General features: G+C 36.7%; 1 protein-coding gene across 1 annotated transcript in view; it reads right to left on the reverse strand.

Annotated features, from left to right (window-relative positions):
- The window catches only part of CCDC170 (coiled-coil domain containing 170), a 113,472-nt gene that overhangs the window by 29,912 nt on the left and 58,369 nt on the right, over window positions 1-25,191 (reverse strand). The window contains exons 6-8 of the mRNA XM_069069664.1: window positions 22,976-23,293; window positions 14,343-14,543; window positions 9,524-9,697 (exon numbers count right to left, since the gene is read on the reverse strand). Of these exons, the coding sequence (XP_068925765.1) occupies window positions 9,524-9,697; window positions 14,343-14,543; window positions 22,976-23,293 (693 nt within the window). The remainder of the gene's footprint in view (window positions 1-9,523; window positions 9,698-14,342; window positions 14,544-22,975; window positions 23,294-25,191) is intronic.

The raw sequence follows: 25,191 nt of genomic DNA on the forward strand, positions 1-25,191 counted from the left end.
GTCCAGAATATAACAAGACACAGAAAGACTCAGTCCTCCACAAACCCAATGGTAGCCAACTCTGCACTGATTAATCTCAATCACAAAGTGTTGGGTTTAGTTGGCTAAAAAAAATTAGTGTTATTATGTTTTAAATTACTTTTTTTTAAATCACCTTGTTCTTACTTGAAATGCCAGGGAAATTATTTTAAGAAGACTTGGGTTTCATTTAATCGAAAAATCAAGCCTAAGAATTGAAAAGAACCTGAGGAGTCATTTAATCCCACTCCCACCAGATGGTGAATCCCTCTACAAAGCTTGATCATCTCCCTCTCCTTGAAAATTATTACCTTTATAGCAACCTATTCCATTTCCAAACAGCACTAATTGGGAAATTCTTGATTTCCAACTAATTGGAAATATTGGGAAGTTCTTGATTTTGAGTTGAAATATGTCTCCCTCTGACTTCTCCTTTGCCTGGTTTTGCTCTGTATGGAGCCAGAAAGAATAACTCTTAACCCTCTCCCACAACTCAAGCTTTCAAATGTTTGATGAAGTTATCAGGTCCTTCTAAATCCTTTATTATTAAGATAAACATCCAGCACGATGTAATGGAAAAATAGTAAGCTGAGAGTCAGAACACTCCCAATGAAATCACAGGTCAGGTCCATATCTCTAACTGTACTCTCACCTGGGAAAAGATTGAGACTTGACCAATTTGGCCCTAAAGGCAATGGGTGGGAATTGCAGAGAGACACATTAGGCATGCTAAAAAGAAAAAAAATTCTCAAAAATTAGAACTCTGCAAAAAAAAAAGTCTTTATGCAAAAGATGAGTGACCACTTACTCATCTATGTTGAAGAATAGATGCTTGTTCAGTTATGGATTGGACTAAATAACTACTAATTGTCCTTTTCAACACTGAGATTTTACGATTCTAACATTGCCTGAGAGGAAAAGTTATTGTAAACAAGGGAAAATGGAGGAAGACTTTATAGGGGGAGTAGAATTTGAATTAGACTTTGAAGGATAAATAGGAATTGAGCAAGTTAAGAATTGCAGGAGGACATTCCAGGTATAGGCAATAGTGTGAACAAAAGCACATAGGTTGAAAAGTTCAAGGGTTGTTCAGCAGACTAAGTAGTAGTCCAGATTGTCTACAGCATATAATATATGAAGGATAAAGATAATGCTGGAAAGGGAAGGTGGTGCCATATTGTGAAGGGCATTGAATAATAGGCAAAACAGTCTGAACTTAACTTATACAGAGTCACTAAAGATTGTTAGACAGGGAAGTGGTATGACCAGGTCTATATACATAAGAAAGATTAGCAGAGAGTAGATATGAGAAAACCCTTTAGAAAGTTAATACAATACTCTACAACTGGGTAGAAGGAAAAAAAGACCCACACAAAGGTGTTGGTCATGTAAATAAAAGGGGGAAGAATTGTTCTAGATATGTTTTGTGAGGGAATCAACCCAGACTTGATGACTGATTAGATTATAGGAGATGAAGAGGGAAGAGGCAAAAAAAAAGTCACAATTTCAAAGAAGGTGAATGACAGTGCCACTGATAGAAAATCAAGTCAAAAAGGAAGATAGTGTTTAAGAGGGAAAAAATTACTTATCTTTGGATATGTTGAATTTGAGATAACAATAGGATGTATAGGTAAAGATGTCCTATGGGAGTTAACAACCTGAAATTTGAGAGAAGGTAGATATGATTTGGGCATCATCTGAATAGAGGTGGTAGTTGAAACCTTAAAAGTTGATAAGTTTGCCAAGGGAAATCAACCAATCAACACGTATTTATTACTTGTCTACTATGTTCTAGGAACTCTACTTGGTGCTGGGAAATAAAAGAACAAAGAGTAAAAAGAGCCAAGGATAGAATCTTGGAGAGCAACTAACTTATGATTTAGAGAAGAGGATGATGAACCAAAAAGAAGACTGATTAGGAGTGGCTGGAGACATAAGAAGAGAACCAAAAGACTGTGGCATAAATGAAACCAAGAGAACATAATGGAATAATGAGGAAGTATTTATTAAGCACCTACCATATACCAAGCACTGTACTAGGCAATGAGAATATTAAAACAGAAATTATATAGTCCCTGCTTTTCCCCCGGCCCCTAACAAGGGAGGCAACATGTGAGTATACATATTTGTATATATATTTGTTTGTATCTATGTGTGTATGTATACATTGTGGGTTTGTGTCCATATACACATATATCTTATACATTGTGTGGCTACATGTGTTTCTTGTGAACATGTATGTATATGTGTACCCATGTGTGCATACCTTGTATTATGCATATACTTATAGATTATATATATGTGTGTGTTTGTGTATATACATTGTGCATGCATGTCCATGTACAAGTGTATATTGTGCATTGTGTAGGAATATGTGTTTCTTATGAACATGTGTTTGTCTATATACACATGAGTATTGTTGTATACATATAAATATCTATATACAAAATACAATTAAAAGGGGGCAGAGCTAAGATGGCGGAGTAGAAGCAGGACCTCCCTGCTGCTCCAGCTTCCACCTTCCCCTATCCATGTAAAAAGGGGACTCTGAACAGACTTTGGAGCTTCAGAATCCACAAAATGACACAGAGAAGCTAACCTAATGCTGAGGACAGCCTGGCAGGCCAGCAGGAATCGGCCAGCGCAGTGCTCTGGGAGCTGAGCCCAGCCTCACAACAAGGCTTTAGCCCCAGGGCGAGCCTGACAGGCTGCTGGCTGGAGGGATTCCAGATCAGCAGCAGCTGTGGCCATTTCCAGATTTATCAACACATAGATGAGAAAGGACAAAGTGAGAGGTCAGTGCAGTCTGGACTTTGGGACCCAGTAAGTGGGAGTGTGTGGCTTTTGCCCCCAGGGCAAGAAGCCACTGAGATGCTGGCACAGCCAGCCAGCACCACAGGGCAGCTTCAGCTCCTGGCCTGAAAACTGTAGGGGGACCAAGCGACCAGTCTGAGGGGTAATCACTCTTGCTTTAACCTGCTTGGATCTGGATTGCAGTCTAGGGTGGAGGTTCTGGGGTGTGTGTCCAGCTTGCCAGAGTGTGTGGAGACCTCAGAGAGGGCACCCATCTAATACCTCCAGAAGCTGAGAAAACCCCAGCACTTGGGACGAAAGCTCCCCTGTCTGGTGGCAAAAATTCCAGGGGTCAAGTGACTGAGGGGTGACATGACCAGGCAAAGGAAACAAAGCAGACACAAGATTCCAACATTCCTATTTTGGGGACAAAAAGGAGCAAAGCATGCAACAGGAGGAAGATAGTGAAGTCAGAACTCCTGCACCAAAAGCTTCAAAGGAAAATACTAGCTGGTTACAGGCCATAGAGGACCATAAGAAGCAGATAAGAGAAGTGGAGGAAAAATTGGGAAGAGAAATGAGAATGATGCAAGAAAATTATGAATGGAGTCAACAGCCTGACTGAGGAAAATAACACATTAAAAAACAGACTGACTCAAATGGCAAAAGAGGCTCAAAAAGGCAATGAGGATAAGAATGCCTTAAAAAGCCAAATTTGCAAGATGAAAACAGAATCTCAAAAGCTCAATGAGGAAAATCATTGCTTCAGAACTAGATTGGAGCAAATGGAAGCTAATGGCTTTATGAGAAATCAAAATGCTGTGAAACAGATCCAAACAAATGAAAGAATAGAAGGCAATGTGAAATATCTCATGGGAAAAACCATTGACCTGTAAAATAGATCCAGGAGAGATAATTTTAAAATTATTGGACTACCTGAAAGCCATGATCAAAGTAAGAACCTAGAAATCATCCTCCAGGAACTTCTCAAAGAAAACTGCCCTGATGTTTTAGAACCAGAGGGCAAAATAGAGGTTGAAAGAATCCACCAATCACCTGCTGAAAAAGATCCCAAAAAGAAAACTCCTAGGAATATTATAGCCAGGTTCCAGAATTCCCAGATTAAGGAGAGAATATTACAAGCAGCCAGGAAGAAACAATTTGAATATTGTGGAAACACAATCAGGATAACCCAGGATCTGGCAGCTTCTACACTGAGGAATAGAAGGGCTTGGAATATAATATTTCTGAGGTCCAAGGAGCTGGGATTAAAACCAAGAGTCACCTACCCAGCAAAACTGAGTGTCATGTTTCAGGGGAAAATATGGTCATTCAGTGGAATAGAGAACTTTCAAGCATTCTTGCTGAAAAAAAACCAGAGTTGAATAGAAAATCTGATATTCAGATACAAGAAGCAAGAGAAGCATGAGAAGGTAAACAGGGAAAAGAAATCATAAGGAACTTATCAAAGTTGAACTATTAACATTCCTACATGGAAAAACAATAATTGTAACTTATGAAACTTTTCTCAGTAGTTGAAGGGAATAGAAATATATAGATGTCTATATATGAGGGTATATGGGTATATGAATACATATATATGTGAATGTGTGTATATATGTTTACAGGTATACATAGATAGAGGGCACAGGACCAATTTAACAGGAAGGGATGATATTTAAAAGGTAAAATTAAGAGGTGAGAGAGGAATATAATGAGAGGAGATGGGGAGAGACAGAATGGGGTAAACTATCTCATATAGAAGAGGCAAGGGAAAATGGTTACAATGGAAGGGAAGAATAGGAAGGCAAAAGGAAAGGGGTCAACCTTATTCCCACTGAATTTGGCTTGAGGAGGGAATGAAATACACACTAAATAGGGTATCTCACCCTCCAGGAGAGTAGCGGGGGGAAGGGGATGAGAGGGGGGATGATGGAAGGGAGGGCAGGCTGGCGGGGAGGGAAGTTGGAAGCGCCCACTTTTGAAAAGGGACGGGATCAAAGTAGAGAATAGAACAAGTGGGAGGTGGGATAGGAGGGAGGGAAATATAGTCAGTCTTTTACAATATATCTACTATGTTATTGTTTTGCATTAGCCACACATGTACAACCTATACTGAACTGTTTATCTTCCCAGTGAGGGTGGGTGACAAGGAAGGAAGGAAATGAATCTGGAATTGAAAGTTTTAAAATCAAATATTCAAATATACATATGTATATATATATATATGTGTGTGTGTGTGCATATATATACATATATACTATTGTTAATACCATCTTACATGTAATTGGGAAATAAGATATACAGGCACTGAGGCATAGAGATCCACTGGAAAAGTTGAAAGGGGTTTGGGAGAAAATATGGGAGACAGAAGATTGGAGGAGGGGATATCCTGTGGGACTGCTATTTTGGGGCGGTGAGTAGGGGAAAATGGGAAGAAAATTTGTAACTCAAAATCTGGTGGAAATGAATGATGTAAATCAGAAGTTCATAAAGCATTTGAAAAGAAAGAAAAAAATACAATTAAAAATAAATACAAGGTAGTATCGAGGAAGAGACACTAGTTATCAAAGAAGACCCAATTGGGGGCAATGCTTGAGCTAAGATATGAAGGAAATTAAGGTTTCTTTAAAGTATAGGTGAGAAGAGAGTGCCTTTCAGGCATAGGGACAGGCTGTGGAAATGCAAGGACATGGAAGACACAGTGTTGTGCACAAGAAACAGCCAGAAGGTCAGTTTGAATAGACCATGGGAAGTATGAATGGGGAGCATCATATAATAATTCTGGAAATGTAGGCTGGAGCCAGATCACAAGGAACTTTAAAGCACATTTTATTCTAGGGGCAATGTAGAGCCACTGATACTTTTTTGAGCAAGAAAGTGACTGGTCTGGGGCGGCTAGGTGGTGCAGTGAATAGAGCACTGGCCCTGGAGTCAGGAGGATCTAAGTTCAAATCTGGCCTAAGACACTTAACACTTACTAGACATGTGACCTTGAGCAAGTCACTTAACCCCAATTGCCCTGACTTTCCCCTCCAATAAAAAGCAAAATAAAAAAAGAAATGTCATCTTGTCAACTGAGTAGTGAGTGGAGAGGGACAAGGTAGAGAACTCAATTAGGAAGCCATTGCAATAGTCCAGGCAAGAGAGGATGAGGGCCTGAATTACAGTATTGTCCCTATTAGTAGAAAGACAGGGACATATGCAAGAGATATTATGGAAGGGTGGCCAGGTAGCACAGCGAGTAAGAGCAGGATGACCTGGGGATCGAATCCGGGCTCAGACACTTAGCACCCAACCAGAAACACCTGGCCGTGTAACCTTGAGCAAGTTACTTAACCCCAACTGCTTTAAAAAAAAATTTTTTTTAAAAGAGAGATATTATGGTGGCAAAATCAATAGGACTGGTATTTATTGGATAAAATAGCTAATAATAAATTTATTAATTAATGATGGTTATTATAATAAATGTTATCAATATAATTATAGTTACATATATTTATATATGATATATACTTAAAATATATAAAGTTATATGATTTAAAACAAGTTATTATTAGTTAATAATAGCTAACATTTATATAGTCCTTACTATGTGCCAAGTACTGTGCTAAGCACTTGACAACTATTATCTCATCTAATCCTCACTACAACCCTGGGAGGTAGATGCACCCCCATTTTACAGATGAGGAAGCTGAAGCAGAGGTTAAATGACTTTCCCAGGGTCACATAGCTACTAAATGTCTGAGATCAGATTTAAACTCAGGTTTTTCATGACCTGGAGTTCTATCTACTGTTTCTCTACATGCTGTTTTAACTGTAAAGAGTCAAGGAAAACTCTGAGGCTGTGAATTTGATTAATAATGGTATCTACAACGGGAATGGGGAAGTTTGGAAGGCGGGTAGGTTTGGTGAAAAAAATGATGACTCCTAGTCATCCTCACTTCCTTTCCTAAAAGCTCATGATCCACTCAATTAACAATTTATACCAGAATTTGCTACAATAAACATAAAGTTCACTATCTGTGGTTTGCACTGTATATTTTTTTCCTTTCAAAAACTACTCCTTTCCACTATCCTGTCTTCTGGCATCTCTCCTATTTCCCATGATTCCTCAAAGACAGGAATTCTTTGAGGAACCTCTGATAGATGGTTCAACAATAACACCTCCAATTGTTTTCAGTGCCCTGTAGTGTAACTCATACAGATCAAGAGATCTGAAACTTACTCAGTCCATAAGGAGACACTCACTACTTCCTCACCTATCTTTGACTCTAAAACTTGTTCTGTTCTATCCTTTCTAGTCTGGAAATCATTCTCCCTGATAGAGAAAGAAGCAAAATAGCATTTAGTTAGTTCTTCTTTCTGTAACGTCAGCCCCACCCAAGGGGCCTCTCCTTTCTTCTTCCTCTTCTTAATCTAAAAATAGTGGTAAAAGTCCTTTTTGTTTTCCCTATTATTTTTTCACTATCCTCAATTCATTCTTGGCTTTATCTTTCTTGACACTATTCTTAAAGGTTTATGAGAACATTACTTATGGAACTGGAAGGGGCTTCAGGGGGTATATAATTGGTTGGCTTACAATCTCTACAGACTGTGCTCTCTCCTCCCACAAAAATAATTTATCATAAATCATTCATCATTTGCAACTAAAATTAATTTATTTTTAATTCATTAACTTGGATTAATGAATTAATGAAATTTTGGTTACTTCTAAAGAAAGTGTAATCATTAAGAAGAAAGAGACTAAGAAGACTGAAGAAAGAGATTATTATTATTATTATTATTGTCATTATAGTTAATGGTCCTCATCTCCTTAATTGGGATCCAAGTAAAAAGGAATTGATGCTGAGTATAGAGAAAGGTTGATTATCTGGATAGAACCTGGGAGGAAAATGTAATCCAATTTTCCTTTCTTTATGGCAGTGATATTGTAATATAAAATATCCCTAATGTTGTAATGATTGTGGTATAGAAAAGGTGCTACTACCTAGTTTCCTGGTAGATTCACCCATATTTCCCTATTTCTTTCTAAGAAATAACCACCATGCTTTCTGCCCTTTCTTGTTTTCACATATGAATGAGAGGGCAGCTTTTTTTTCATTCTGTACCTACATAATCGCCATCCTTCTAAATTTAAGATAAGAAATTACATTTTAGAATTAAATCAATTAAAACAAAACTAGAAATCCCACTAAATTCCTACTCTAATGTTTCAGCACAGTAAGGAAGCTACCCTGAATTCTCAAAAAGAAAACAAGTTCTGACAGACCCTACAAAGCTGGGAAGATTTCCAACACAAGCCTCTTACTAGACTAAGTGTCTGCCATCCATGAACTAGCTTCACTAATTGGGGAGAGGCTCAACACCAGCGACACTGGGCAGCAGGTGATAATTTTTTTTCTTTTTCCACAGCAATTCATGAAGACCATGTAATAACTATTACCCACTTCAGCCAATAGCCACTACTCACTTCTATATTTCATGCAAGAACAAATGAGAGTGCCAAAAGGAGTCTACAAAGCATTACTAAGAATTATGAAATCTTGAGTTAAGACTTCAAATTCAGGATGGCACTTGGGAAGCCCTTAGGAACACAGGTGGTATTTTCATTAGTGTTGCTGATCAAAAGCTTGGGCTTCGGATGAGAAAAGCAGATTTGAGAAATTAACAGCCGATTAAGGAGATGGTATCTGAGAATAGGGTTTAGATTTCTGACCCATGGCTTAAAGTATAGGACTGATGGGTTCTTGGCCTAGGATGAAGTGTGCCTAACAAATCACAAAGTATAAAAATGTAAAAGAACGGTTTTACATCAAAGTGTGAAGCCATATTTTATTGAACAAATGGGAAAAAAGGCATTTATTAAGCACCTGTTTGCCAGGCACTACTGGGGATACACATGCTTTAAAAGCGGGGCATTCCCTATTATCTAGAAGCCTATACATTCTAATGGAGGAAACAAAACATTTAAGGGAATAGTGACCAAGAAAGGAAGTTTTGGTCTGGGAGGTCACAGGAATGGTGAATAGAGTGTAACTATTTTACCTTTTCTGAAAATAGTAGTACTATTAATTTGATACTGTTTCCCAAAGAAGTGGTAGGAGAGTAGGGAGGCTGATCAATGTGGGTGGTAGAAGGGAAGATGCCAGATGTGGATACATGGATGAATGGATGGATGGATGGATGGATGAATGGATGGATGGATGGATGGATGGATGAATGGATGGATGGATGAATGGATGGATGAATGGATGGATGGATGGATGAATGAATGGATGGATACATGGATGGATGGATGGATGGATGAATGGATGGATACATGGATGAATGGATGGATGGATGGATGAATGGATGGATACATGGATGAATGGATGGATGACCTGAAGCCTGCTAGATAAAGGGGATTAGGCAACTTTGCACTCATCCACTATATCCAAATCCCTATCTTACCTTAGGTACTACAAAAGGTAAGTGAAGCACACTGAGGTTTCAAGAGCCAGAATGCACCACTTTTACAGAGATGTGACGGATTTGCGGTCTATCAGTGGAGATAGTATTTATACAGATATCTGGAAGTAGCAAAGAAGTATACCTCAGCCAAAACTAGCAATAATTACTGATGAATATGGAGTGAACATTTTTTCTTACATTTGGGATCCCCCAGAAATTATTTTTTTTCCAACAAGGTTGAGACAGGCCACCTTCTTACCTTTCTCTGTAAGCTATGGGCCATGGTCTTGTTTTCAATAACTGCATTGCTCTCAAGACGGACCAGCTGCTCTGCACGAGCTAAAACTGCATCCAACCGCATGTCAAAGCCAAGTTCAGCAGCCATCTGGTCTAGCTTCATCTTCTCTGAAAGCTGGTCTACAAATTTAAGATACTAAGCCCCAAAACAAAAATGAAATTGATATAGAAAACACAGTTAATAAGTGAATTTGTCAGGCTTCCCACTTTCTCTCAAGCAGAGACCTAACCACTAATTGCTTTTCAATGCTTGGACTAAAAAGAACATTCCAATATTAACATATCCAACAAGAAAGTAAAAGGATGGAAACAAATAATAAATACACATTTTTATTTTAAAAGCTGAGACAGCTATAGTAAATACGTATTTGTTGTTATTCTTTTAGTAATATCAGAGTAGACCAATTATATAATAAGGATGGGAAAAACATATGGACAGTCTGGAATACATATATATGTGTGTTATATCACATGTAACATATATCTCTATATAAATATATACATATACAGGAGAGAGAAGGAAAAAGAGGGAGAAGGAAGAAAAGAGAAAAAGGAGAAAGAGGGAAGAAGGGAAATGGAGAGACGAAGGGAAAGAGGGAAGGGAGAGAGAAAGACAGAGAAATAGAGAGAAAATAGAGATAGAGAGACAGAGATAGTGACAGATTGAGATGGTAATTAGAGGGACAGAGTTGGATTCAAGGAGAACCAGGACTCAAATCTGGTCACTAGCCATGTAATCAGGACAATTCATTTAGCCTTTCATTGTCCTCAGGCAATTCTAGTCTCTAAAAATGTTACAAAATAGTAGCCAGTCCGCATCAAGTGAAGAGTCTTGAGGGAGTTTCCAAATGGGAATTCCTTATATTGAAATAATAGATCTAGACCAAATGCATGTATACATATGTAAAATAGAGTCCATAGTCCTTAAGCAAAGGCACAAGAGATATTGATTTTAATGTATGGATTTTGTGATAGCTCTTTGAGTCACTTTAGTGTCCTTTTATGCTTATTTCTAGATCTTGGTTATTGCAGAAAGTTGCTATTGCTGGAAGCCTCACCCCTGAATAAGTGGGGCATTACTGTATAAACTACTTTGTTTACATGTTAGATGGTAAGATCCAACATATGACTCAGAAAATCAATAGACATAGAACTTGGACAGGACATTGGCAGTCATCTAGTTGCCAATATAGATAATGATTATGACAATGTAGAAAGAACAGCAACAATTGAAAATAGATACTATGAAATTATGACTAAGTGCAGCCCCAGAGAAAGGATATGAGAAGCCACCTCCTTTCCTCTTTGCAGAAGTAGGGGCACTAGGGTTATGAAACATTATGGGTTAATGTTACAGTTTTTCAATACGTTGGTTAATTTTGCTAAATTAGTTTTCTTTTTTCCTCTCTTTTATTCTTTGTTATAAGAAGGACTCTCTGAGAGCAGCAGGAAAGGTAAATTGGAAAATGTAGGTGATGTTAGAAAAAGATGTCAAAAAATTATTTTAAAAATAAATAATAGCATGGAATAATAGAAGGAAAAATATATCTGCTAATAAAAAAAAAAGAAAGAAAGAAACTGAGGCCCAAAAGGATTGATTTGCCCAAGGTCACAAAGACATTAAGTTACAGAGCTGGTAACTGCACCCCAGAACTATAACTCCAAAGGCAAAATTCTTTCCATAGCATTTTACTATTTCATTACATGATCAACATTTTTTAAAAATAGTTCAGCGACAGTATATCTATTTAGATATGCAATCTGGGGACGTCCAAAACACCCAGAGAAAGTAAACTGCTGTCTTCAATGCTAGGGAATGGGGCATAATTCTAGAAAATTCTAATCAGTTATCTTTTGGGGAGAGAAAGAAAATTAAGCTTAAATTTTTACTAAAAGTGCTTATCTAGTCATTTAAGGTAGCATAAGCATTCAAATATTTAGCACCAAATATTTAGCACCGAAATAAGGTAGAACTTTTCTTCATATTTTAATATGCAGTCAATTCTACGCTCCTTAGATCATAAGTTTCATAGCCTAGAACCACATATCTAGAACTAGAAGGAATTCTGGAAGGCATTTCATCCAACCTACTCATTTTATTGATGAGGAAACTGAGAACCAAATGATTCACTTGAGAGTTAAGTAACTGAATTTGGATTTGAATTGAAGTCTGTTAATTCCAATTTCACTGCTTCTACCACTGCATATTATTTGAGAATACATATAATTTCCGAGAACCATTAGGAAATAGTATTTACTAAATAATTGTTTTTAACTTACTCTATTGTCACAATACCTAATAGGAAAAATTAAAACAATCCAAATTAAATCCTTGCCTTTAACCTTTTTTTCCTACTTCATCCTGTTAGTAATGAGTATTATAAATCTAAAACAAAGAGCCAACATTATATGTAATGGGGATAAACTATTGGACTTTCCAATAAGATGCCCATCATCACCACTAACATTTGACATAATGCTATAAATGCAAATATATATAATTGCTATAGAGAGAGAAATTACATTGCTATATATACATATATGGGCAGCTAGGTGGCACAGTGGATAGAGAGCCAGGCCTGCAGTCAGGAAGACTCATCTTCCTGAATTAAAATCCGGCTTCAGACTCTTAGCAGCTGTTTAACCCTGGGCAAGTCATGTATCCTTTTGTCTCAGTTTTCTTGTCTGTAAAACGAGCTGCAGAAGGAAATGGCAAACTACTCCAGTATCTTTGCCAAGAAAACCCCAAAAGGGGTCACAAAAAGTCAGATATAACTGAAAAATAACATAAATGCAATTATATATATATATACATATACACATACATACATGTATATATAATTGCTATATATAAAATTATACTGATATATTTATGTAATATTATGTATAATATATGTAATATTATGTATAATATATGTAATAATATAAATATTTATGTAAATGTATATATACATATACACACATAGCAATAAGACTACCAAAAATGGCAAGAATAATAGGCAAAAAAGAAACAAAATTACTACTTTCTGCAGATAATATAATATTCTACTTAGAGAACCATAGAAAATCAAATAAAAAATACTAATTGAAATAGCTAATAACTGTTGTAAAGTTGCAAATCTATGTAGACCACTTCATCCTGCTAAACACTGAATCCATTTCTCTGTAGCAAGTTCAGGGTGGCCCAAACACCTCAGATGTTGTTGTTCAGTCATTTTTTGTTATGTCCAACTCTTTTTTGTGTGTGTTGTTGGGTTTTTTTTGTTTGTTTTTTGGAGGGCAATTGGGGTTAAGTGACTTTCCCAAAGTCACACAGCTAGTAAGTGTCAAGTGTATGAGGTTGGATTTCAACGCAGGTCCTCCTAACTCCAGGGCCGGTGCTCTATTCACTGAGCCACCTAGCCGCCCCCACCCCCGTGTCCAACTCCTTGTGACCTCATTTGGGGTTTTTTTGGCAGAAGTACTGGTCTAGTTTGTCATTTCCTTCTCTAACTCATTTTACAGATGAGGAAACTGAGGCAAACAGGGTTAAGTGACTTGCCCAGGGTCACACAGCTACTAAGAGTCTAAGACCAGATTTGAGCTCACGAAGATGAGTCTTCCTGACTCTATATCCAGTGCTCTATCCACTGCACCACCTAGCTGCCCCATCTCTTCAGATGCTAAATGGAAATTCTCCAGAGTCGCTATGTGTTTGTCACTCTTAAGAGTAGTCTTCAAGATATATGATGAAAATCATAGAGTGATAACTGCTTTTCTTCCAGACTGAGAGGGAAAGGAGAAGAAAAAAAGGAGGAAAAGGTGAATAAGATTCTGTTAGAACAGCCTCAGAGAGGTTATGGTGGGAATGAAACAAAGATGTAAAACTGGTTGCTACCTTGTTTCTCCCAGTCTCGTGATGTTTGTTCTACTCTCAGATATTCAGAGAGACTGAATATGGTAAATTCTATCTATACCTAGGTAATAGGTAATTTTGTACCTAGTGGCTGACTAACTCTACTGGTTGTGCAGAAATTCAGAAATCATTCTATGTACTGATTATTCAATGCTTAATAATGCAAGCTTCAAATGTGGCGAAGACTAGCAACATGCTTTCCATTTCTGCCCCCTTCCAACACATCACTGTAAATATGACCTGGTACAGTCAATGATAGAATTGGAGTCAAAGGACCTGGGTTCAAATCTCAGCTTTGCTACTTATAATCTGAGTGACCTTGAGCAAGTGACTTCCCACCAAAACCTCTCAGTTTCCCTACCTGTAAAATTATGGGGCTGGCCCAACTACAATCAAATCTGAAAGCCCCATGGAATCTCCTTTCCACCCCTAATCCATCACCCTCTGACTTGTCCGATGTAATCTTCTCTTACCCTAATCTAGCAATGTGGAAGAAAAACCATAATGCTATTTCCTTTTCATTTAATTCAACAATGATACATACACTTTATAATAATTTATTTGACCTTTTGGAAGTAAAATAACCACCTGGAGGGGAATTTTTCTATTTCTACAAGACAAAATTTGTCAGTACTTTGTGTTTGGGAGCAATTTTTTTCTTGGTCCATTTTTTTTACTGGAAATTAACATCTGACTTTGTCCAGGGAGTTCTGAAAACCAAGAACTGCCCCCTTCTCCAACCATGCCACCTGATGTTTGAGATTTTTCAGGTAAACTAGGATTTAGGACTCAATCTCTAAGTACAGTATATGTTGGATGATTTTTCAGACACATTTTTATCTCATAACAGATGTTTCCATTAAGTGAAATACCCCTACGTTATTACTTTTTGTTTCTCGAGGCTCAAACTGTCTAGCAGAACATCTTCAGACACCAGCTCCCCCTCCAGGTGTGTCAATTGACCCTGAAGATTCTCAAAATGCTTTTCTGCTTTCTGGGCCCTTTGCAGAGCTTTCTGGTGAAGTCCAGTCTCATTCTCCAATTGTTCAGTCAGTTTAGCTATCTGAGTTTCAAGCTGGGAAACCATCTGGAAAGAAGAAACGGAATAGTATTGAGCTTCATTTGAAATGCAAGAAAGTGTTAAAAAATGAGTGCTGAACTGTTCCAGCAAAACTATTTATATTATCACCTTACAAATTCAGATCACTTGATTTCTTTAGATGAAAAAAATTGCCACACAAAATCTAAAACAAAACACTAATTATATTTACCTCTGATGCAAAGACAAACTATATTTTCACTATCTAACAAAATCTATTTATATTATCCAACATAAACTGACATTAGGCCTGACACATTGAGTCAGTTAAGTGATATGACCAGAGTCACGTAGCTAATAATGAATCAGGTCCATGTAGTGACTCAAACCTATAATACCTTCCACTAAGAGAGGTTGAGGCTGATCAACCAGGTGTCTACTACATCTGGCACCAACATGGTAAGTGTTGTTGGTATGGAGATAACCCAGAGTTCTCAAAGAACAAGAAGATATAAAACTATATAGGATCTTAAAGATCAAGGGAGAATGTAGGCTGATGGAAAGTTCACTGGCTCTGAAGTCAGAGGACCTGAATTCAAATCCTGCCCTTGATTTTCTACTACCTGTTTGACTTCGTACAAGTTGCTAAATCTCTCTGGGTCTATGTTTCCTCATCTAGAAAATGAAGGATTTGAACTGTATGGCCTCTAACAATTCTTCAAATCCTGGATTTGTGGTCTGATATAACCCTTTTATTTTACAGATGGGAAAACTAAGGCACAACTTGTCCAGGATTATAGAATTCACACTCAGGTCCTCTGGCTCCAAAGGCTATACCAAAAGAACTCAAGCTCTGACAGGTTCTAATGTTATCATTTCCGTGTTAAAGAAAAAACTTCAAATATAGGCCTGGTGATTGATTTGAGATCTTCCATCCTAGGACCCAATTAGATAAGTTGAGAGAAGCTTATCACCAAAGGTTTGACTGAAAGGAAAGAAATAAATATTTATGAAGTACCTACTGTGTGCCAGGCACTATGCTAAATCCTTTACAAATATTATCTCATTTGATCCTCACAACAACCCTAGGAGGTTGAGGAAACTAAGGCAGACAGAGGTTAAGTGATTTACCCAGAGTCACAAAGCTCCTAAGTATCCAAAGCTAGATTTGAACTCAGGTCTTCCTGACTCTAGACCCAGTCTGCTTCTAGTGAATGAACTGTTTGCTTTTGCTACAACCCAGTGAACAGCTGACCAAGGTTTGGAAGGGCTATAATCCACCATCAGTGGAGGTTGTACACATCTGGATGAATTCACGGACCCTTAAGCACTTGAGATATCTTTCATGTGCATGCAGGTTCTCATTGGAGCTCCTTTCACTTGTTCTTGGCAGGAAGAGCAATGGACAAACCCAGGTTCACCTGCAAGCCACACTGAAGCTTCAAAGCAGGGCTTTGTGGGAGACGTAACATAAGAAATCAATCCACTTCTGTTCATCTTCCCTCTACCCCACTCCCACTCCCCAAAAGAGAGTTCACACTTCAAGCAATTACAAGTGTGAAAGACCAGATTCCAAAGTGAACACAATGAGAACAAACAGTAGAAATTCTCCACTAGAACTCTAAGAAAAGGAGATGAGGTTCTCTCTCACCCAGTGAGCCCTGCCTCCTGAGATTTACAGAAAGAAAATCAGGTTTCAAGGGCAACTTAATGGTCTCCTTGTGGTCTTGTTAAAGAGTTTCATTAAAGGTAAATAAGGGTTTCCACAAAGAGAAATGATCTTTGTCTCTATGACATCTCATAGTCATGTATGCTACTCAAAAGCTTCTGGGCATTCTGGAATTTCTAGTCAGCTCTGGGGGCGGCTAGGTGGTGCAGTAAATAGAGCACTGGCTCTGGAGTCAGGGAGACCTGAGTTCAAATCTGACCTCAGACACTTAACACTTACAAGCCTTGGGCAAATCACTTAACCCCAATTGCCCTGCCTTCCCCCCTCCAAAAAAATAATATATATCAGCTCTTCTAGTAAAAACTCTTAAACAACTTTCATTTACTCTGTTTAAATCTTACTTATTTTTAAACTTACTCATTTGAAATAATTTAGTTCACACTAAAAGTAGAGCTTCGTTTGATGCTTACATATTTCTCTATATGCTTTGCCCAGGAATAGAAAGCTCCCCCATGAACCACTTCTTATGTTTCTCTGTATCCCCCCGTAGTGCCTAACATCTCACCATATATTTATACAGACACTCAATGGATATTCATATAATAACTGCCAAATCACCATCTTTATTTTGAACATTAGAAACAGAGTACTTTATTTTTCTCCTACATGTTTGTTTGATTCAATGACAAGACCAGAAAAGGAATCCAGAACTCATTTGGGGAAATACTATTATATAAAGAATTCTCAACCTTTAAATATTAAGGAAAGAAATTATAAGGAATGAAAATAATAAAAGCCAAGAGGTTTTTTTTTCCAGTTTACCCTCAGTAATTTCACATGGCATAGCATAGTGGATAGGAAGCTAACTTTAAAGCCACCAAGACCAGGTCCTTCCTCTGACATATATTTTTGTGTGACACTAGACAAATCATTTGTTTCAATGCTCTAGGTAAATCTAAGACTTTAAGTTGTAGAGAAGGTGCCAGACAGAATTCATTGGTAGAGTTTTTTGGCTTTTTTTAATTAAGGTGTTCTATAGAATAGTAGTGTCAAACTCAAAAAGAAACAGAACCAGAAAACTATACATAAACATCTCTGCCAAACTCCTATTAATTTAGAAAACCACATAGAACATATTATCTGTATTCTATTGTATTTTAATTTATTTTGTTAAATATTTCCCAATTACATTTTAATCTGGCTCAGGCTACACTTAAGGAGTGTGTAGCCTGTGGACCACGTATTAGACACCTCACTTTGGAATGATGAAATCACAGGCCTAGTCCCTCTCCTTATCTCTAAATACTTTTCCACATGATTGCTAGTTTAATCCAGGCTATTACAGCCTTGGAAATAATTTATTTAGGAACTGAAAAGAAGGCTAAATAAATTGTACTAGAGTCAGCTCCAACTGGGTTATCAATTGTTAAATTTTCAACCTGAGCATTTTTACTCAGAAATTGGCAAATACTGCAAATCAGGGTTTGATTTATTGTTTTGTTGATTGTCAAGAATAAGAAGGGATGAAAACATTCATACCATAGAAGAAGAATAAACTTAAATGTGTCATGTAGACAATTTTTAGAGAGCCAATTGCTAAATACTTACCAACATTTACCTATTACTACTATACAATAGCTACCAAATTTATATCTCTAGCTCCCTTATGGTAGACTTACAGTCAATCCTCATTATTCACAGGTTCCATATTTGCAAATAACCTACTCACTAACCTTTATTGGCAACCCCAAAATTAATACTCGAGGCACTTTTGCAATCATTCAGGGACATGAGCAGAGTAGCAAAAAACTTGAGGGCATATATGTTCCCAGTTAAGGTCAAACAAGGTGATGCTCTTAACTACTTTTATTATTACAAGTAAGGGGTAAAAGGAGAGTTGGGAAATCACCATGGTATAGAAATAAAAAGAATTAATAAAACTTTTAAAAAAGAAGAAGAAATTAGAAGTAGGATTCAGACCACCTCATCATTTGATGGGAAAGAAAAAAAGTTCATGAAAACAACCCTATTAAAACACCATCCAGTGCAAGTTTTATAAATTTATTTTTAACATCAGAGATGATAAAGAGATCATTATCAGTAGTTTCTCAATAGCATAAACCATTTTCAGCCCAGTTGAATAGCCATTTTTTTTTCAAAGCAATTGGGGTTAAGTAACTTGCTCAAGGTTACACAGCCAGGTGTTTCTGGGTGGGTGCTAAGTGTCTGAGCCCGGATTTGATCCCCAGGTCATCCCGACACTGGAGCCAGTGCTCTTACTCTCTGTGCTACCTGGCCGCCCCTGAATAGCCATCTTAAAAACAACCAAAAAGGAAGGAAGTATTTTCTCTGGATAATCTATACTCATTTCTGAAGGTGTTGCAACTTAACACCTCATGTCTTATTGTACAAGAAGCCATAATTAAAAAAAAAAATCTGCTACAGGTGTCCTGAACTTTCAAGGTTAAACAATACCTAGCACCCAATTCAAATTCATGGTAACCTAGAAGTGACTATTATAAGAAATTAACCTTAAAAAAAAAGGAAAAAAAAGAATATTTTCCACAGGCTGAAAGATAATGAATATGCAGAAATAATTTACAGGAAAAGTGAGGATCTCCTAGGTTCTACCATGAATTCCCAAGGTAGGAGAGTAAGAGGGATGACTAGCATACTGCAAAGGATAAATAAAAGGTAATATTCTGCAAATGGAAGCACACCTAAGTTGATTTCACCAAGCCTGACTCTGCCTTTCAGTCTTCAAACTGGTGTTACTCAACTATTTATGGTATGTTTTGCCACATCAGCTGGAAGTCAGCACATTGCCTCTTCCACAAATAGATTTATCGAGTTGTAAAAGTACCAATTTTCCAGAAATACTTTTAAAACAATATGGGAGACCTATTTTCAATGTTACCTAAGTATGAGTCACACAAGGGAGCAGCAACTATATGCTTGATTTTGGTTTTTAGAAAGTAAAAGGAGCTATTGAAAAAGATTGCTGGGTAGGAAATTCAGATAAAGGCACGAAAAAGACTGAGTCATTCTCATTTTTAGGGGGGTAAGAGAGGGCAGAACCAGCTTAACCAATTTACATAATTTACTTTAGAAAATAAACAAATATATCATGCTGACAATTTTATGTTGTTTCACATGATAGAATTAAAATAGTTTTGGGTAAAGCATTTGGAAGGAAATGGGGAAGGGAAACAATAACATGGATGCAGGAATAAGTCATTAGCTAGTGAAGGCCATCCACTTCCACTTAAGAAAAAAAATTAAATCATTTTTCACAATATAGATATATTTTAAAAAGAAAGGTTATGTTGTTAGCATAAACCTTTCTTAAAATGACTTCCTTTATTCAACTAAGCAACTATATTAAATTATTCCATAAGCAAATTACTAAAATGAATATAGTACTGTAACTTCAGTAATGATATCATATGATGTCACATTTTCTAATGTCACATTTTGCCACATCAATGGCATTGACCTCCTTGTTGTCAGTTTATACAACTATAACATTGTAAAAGAAAACAACATTGAGAGATGTAAACTCTGATCGGTTCTTGCATAGTCAGAACTACAGAAGACTAATGATAAAGAATTCTTCCAATCTCTTATGAAGAGATAATAGGTGAAATGAAATTTACATTTTCATATGTGATCAATACGTGAATTTATTTTGCATAGTTTTATGCTCATTTATTCTATGGAGTGACCTTTGCATTTTTTTGGTGGGAGGAAGGGTTGTAGGAGGGAGGGAATAGAATGATAATGATGTCAAAAAAGATGAAAAGAAAGAAAAGAGAATCAATTAAACATTTTTACAACGTATAGAAGACAGCAAAGGGAAGTATAGAAGAGCACTCAGACAAGCAGAACAGTCTGTTGAATTTAATATATACTTTTAAAAAACAAACTGTGTGTATTAAATTTGATGGTTTTATATACAGTTCTCTTTCCCATTTACATGAAAATGTGATGCTTTAGGTTTTTAAAATTTTTTTAAAAGAAACATAGGAGGCTCCATCAACAAAGAAAGAAAAGAAAGAAGGAAAGGGGGGAACGAGGAAGGAAAGAAAGAAGAAGGAAGAAAAGACAAAAAAGAAAATATGCTCCAATCTACAGTTTAAGCCAATAACCTCTCTAGCTGGAGGTGCATAAGTCCTATGGAACTGTATTGATAATTGTGTTGACCAGAGTTAGTAAATCTTTTAAAGTTGACTATTCTTACAGTATTGCTGCCATTATATAAATTGTTCTCCTCGTTCTGCTCACTTCAGTTTGCATCAATTCGCGTTGTCTTCCCAGGTTTTTCTCAAATCACCCCTTTCATTATTTCTTACAACACAACCATTTTCCATTATGTTCACATACCATAACTTGCTCAGTTATTCCACAATTGATAGGCATTCCCTCAGTTTCCATTTCTTTGTTGCCATAAAAAGAGCTGCTATCAATATTTTTGTGCATTTCCCTCTGTCTCTGGACCTAGCATGCTTTGGTCCATGGAGTCATGAAGAATCTGACATTACTGAAGGACAATAATGTTGTAGTTGACTGAATATAACATGGTGGCAAACCTACATCTCCACTCAAGGAGAAATTTTACTTTCTTGGTCTTCTGCTTCCCATTGCATCACTGCTGCTACATATCTACAAGAGCTTATGAATTCATGGAAATGTACACCACATTGTGAAGTGTTGATTCAGATCACAGATTTATTCAATGGCACAAAGCCTCAGAAATTCTTGCTGCTGAAATAAAATAGAATTTGAAATCTTGTCAAGGTATGTAGATCTGAACATCCATTCTCTCAAGAGACTTAATGGTATTCAGAATTTTTCCTTCAGATCCTGGGCAAGATCTCTTCATTTCCTAAGTAGTTAATAGCACTCAGCATTTTGGGTTCAGATTCTGGGCAAATTCTCAATTTCCTGAGTAGGTTTAATAGTATTCAGTATCTTGGGTTCAGATCCTGGGCAAGTTCTCTATTTCCTCCACACTGCTTCATGAACCTCCGCAGGAAGAAAAGTCAAAAATATTTATAATAGTTCTTTTTGTGGCAGCAAAGAATTGGAAAATGAGGGGATGCCAGTCAACTGGGGAATGGCTAAACTAGTCATATATGAATGTAATGGAATACTATTAGGCTACAAAAATGGCAAGTAAGCAGATTTCAGAAAAAAACAGGACATAACACAAGCTAATGAAAAGTGAAGTGAGCAGAGAACAAGGAGAACATTGTGCACATTAACAACAACATTATGCAATGATCAACTATGATTGACTTAGCTCTTTTCAGCAATACATAGATCCAAGACAATTCCAAAAGACTCATAATGAAAAAGGCTATCCATATTCAGAGAAAAAACTGATGGAGTCTGATTGCAGATCAAAGCATATTGTTTTCACCTTTTTTTCCCATAGTTTTTTCTTTTGTTGTTTTTTCACAACCTGACTAATGTGGAAATATGTTTTACATAACTGCACATATATAACCTATATCAAATTGATTACCATCTTGGGAAGTGAGGAGGGAGAGAGGGTGAAAATCTGGAACTCAAAATTTTATTTAAAAATTGAATGTTAAAAATTGTCTTTACATGTAATTGGAAAAAAAGTAAAATACTATTTAAAATAAAAAGAGTTTAAAGGCATCTTGAGACTAAAAAACTTGAGATCTGCTACATTAAATGACAAAATTTGCATACAAATATAACTCAGACTGGAATAATGGGCTAAATCTAGATAAAATTTAATAAGGATTACTGTAAAATCCAACACAGGTTCAAAGAACCAACTGCTCACATACAGAATGATGAATACATTACAGACAAAAACTCATTTGAAAAGATTTAGAGGTTTTAGTGTACTTCAGGCTCAAAGTGAGTCAGTACAATACGGCAGCCCAAAAGAAAGCTAACACAATATTAAGGGGTATTAAGAGAGGCATAGTGTCCAGAGTAATGGAATGAATGAATGAAAAAACAATTATTAAACATTATGTCTAAAGTATTCTGCTAAGTACTAGGGATACTTTAAATATAAACACTCTCCAGGGGTGCTGATAACCAAATGTTAAACTTTCAGTATGAACATTTGCACCACAAAAATCCATTCCTTGGAAAATTGTCAAACCCAAAGTAGTGCTAAGGCTAGATTAACTATATTAGATTCCTGGGGAAGGTGGGACTCAACAGAATAAACAGTTTTCTTGACTCTCTATGAATTTTGGTATGCATTTACTTTGGATTCTATGGAGCATGACAAAATTGTTCTAGGTCACATGCTTTCTTGGTTTGATTCTGGCAAAAAAAAACTGAGGACACCTAGACAATAGCTGGTCACAAAATAAAATCACATGTGCCCAGGGAACCCTGAGTGCTACAGAGCATTTTTCCTAGAATGAATGTCTATCTGTCCTCAATTATTAAATGGTTATTGTTAAAATATGCAAAAACATGCAAAAATAATTTTCAAATACCTTTAAACTTTCTGGAAACATTATGAAATGGTATATATTTCTATGTCATTGATAGGATCATTACAAAACATTCTTCTCCAATGCATTAAATGGACCTGAAAAAGAATATATTAGTTGATGCTCTCCTAGTTTAAGCTCCCAGATGTATCTGAAAGTAGCAAAGTTACATATTTAAACATCCTCTCAGACCAGTTTTTTTTTGTATCAAGGCTAGTTTTTGCCCACTTTGTCTCCAATCCCACCCTGATTAGTACAAATTAGTGAAGCTTTATTAAATTATATTAAAGAATACTAAATAGAAACAACTGCCCACTTACTTGTTTCCTGTTTTCTTCCTGTTTGCTCATTTCCTGCATTCTGTCCAATATATCTTCTTTTGAAGGCTTAACCATCACTGAGTTTCTACTTAGAAGGTCTGCAATTTGCTCCATGAATAAACAGAAACGGCTCTGAGAGGTCTTTGCTTCCTCTACGCTGTTCTTCAAACTCTCCTCTGTTTCATAGGAATTTTTCTTCAAGCGGCTCAGCTCCTTCTTAGTGGTATCCCAGGCCCTCTGACCAATAGCTAATCTTTCTTGTAAGATCTTGACTTCTCTCTCAAAACTCTGTTTTGCTTCTACAGCACTGGTCAAGTCCTAAAGAAAGATAAAGGGGGGTAGGGTAGGAAATAATGTCTTTGAATCAGAAAGACAAAGCAGAACGTAAAGTATGTGTGGTATTTCAGGTGCAAATATCCCCACATAAAACTGCCCTGAACAATGTCATTTCTTATTAACTATCTTAATTATACTATGTCTAAATTCCACTATAAAGATTGGGATATAACATCATTCAGGCAATGATGTGTTTATCCTGGATTCCTCATCATCTCTCACCCACCAAATCCAAACTGCTACCAAGGTCTATCGATTTCACCTTTGCAACATCTCTTGAATATACCCTCTTCCCTCCTCTGATACTGCCACCATCCCAGTGACATCTCCCACCACCTCATGCTTGGACTGTTGCCGTGGCCTTGCCGGTGGATCTGTCCACCTCGAGTCTCTCCCCACTTCAATCTTCCATTCAGCAACTAAAGTGATTTTCTAAAATTCAGGTCCAATCATGTCATCCCCCTACTCAATAAACTCCAGTGGTTCCCTATTGTTTCTAGGATCATTTACAAAATGCTCTTTTTGGCCGTCAAAATGCATCCAAGACCCTTCCTATCTTTCCTGTCATCTTATACCATTCTCTATTATATATTCTTAAGTTCAGTGACCATGGCCTCCTGGTTGTTCCATATATAAGACACTCCATCTCCAGGCATTTTTTTCTGGCTGTCCCCCATGCCTGGAACACTCTTTCTCCTCCACTCTGACTATAGATCTCCCTGGTTTCCTTTAATTCCCAAATAAAGTCCCACCTTCTACAGTAAACCTTTCCTGATCTTTCTTAATTCCAGTGCTTTCCCTCTTTTAATAATTTCCTATTTATTCTGTATATTGCTTGTTTGTACATATTTGTTTGCTGGTTGTCTCTCCCATTAGATTGTGAGCTCCTTGAGGGCAGAGAGAGTCTTTTGGCTCTTTTTGTATCCTCAACACTTACTATATAGTCATCATATAATAGACATTTGAGAAATGTTTATTGAATTGAATTACTTGTTGAAAATATGAAACTAACTATCCCCTGAAATGTTGTTTCATCAGAACTCATGGTTTCCTGCAAACAATTCGGGAATGGAGGTACCATGTGCATGTATTAGGTATGCCAATTCATTTATTTTTATTATTAATGACAAAAAAATTCAGAGTGAGAGTTTTCTTCCATCCCTTATCCTAATTAATCTACCTTTTCTTCCTAAAGCACCAGTTAGTATTCCAGATACAATGACTATGCCAGGTAAATTAGGAGTTTTAAAAAAAGAATCAAATCAAAATTAACAAATATTTATTACTACTGTGAGTAGGGCACTAAGGAAGAAACAAAGTTTTAGGTAGAAAATGGTCCCTACCCTCAAGCAGATTAGAGTTTCATAAGGAGATAAGCCATCACCACAGATATTTGTGACACACAATTTTACATGATAATTGAATTAAGGAGTTTAAGATAAGATACTATATAAGTCATTCCTATGGTAAAGTCATTAGCAAAATACCAGTTCATGTATGAATCAGGAAAAGAGAAAAAAGACAACAAGGGTTACAAACAAAAAGAAGTATTTCGATTTTTAAAAGACATGTACCGAAGATGGAAGCAACAGGAATCAAGGATACAGATAAAGGTATAGTATGAGGAATGAAAAGGGATTTTTAAACCATGAGGAGGAAATGAAGAGGTTCAAAGAACACATACTAGACTACTGGCACTAGATAATGAATAAAGAAAAGTTAGGACTATTATCAGCTATGTTGTTTCTTCATTCTCTGCCAAGGAAAATGATCTTTGAACTGGAAGAGAAAGAAAGAAAGATGAGGGAGGGAAGGAAGGATGGAGAGAAGAAGGAAAGAAAGAAAGAAAGAAAGAAAGAAAGAAAGAAAGAAAGAAAGAA

Source organism: Petaurus breviceps, unplaced genomic scaffold (assembly GCF_028583685.1).
Source record: "Petaurus breviceps papuanus isolate PSGF00001 unplaced genomic scaffold, PetGlider_PUasm1.0 90784, whole genome shotgun sequence".
Taxonomy (NCBI): domain Eukaryota; kingdom Metazoa; phylum Chordata; class Mammalia; order Diprotodontia; family Petauridae; genus Petaurus; species Petaurus breviceps.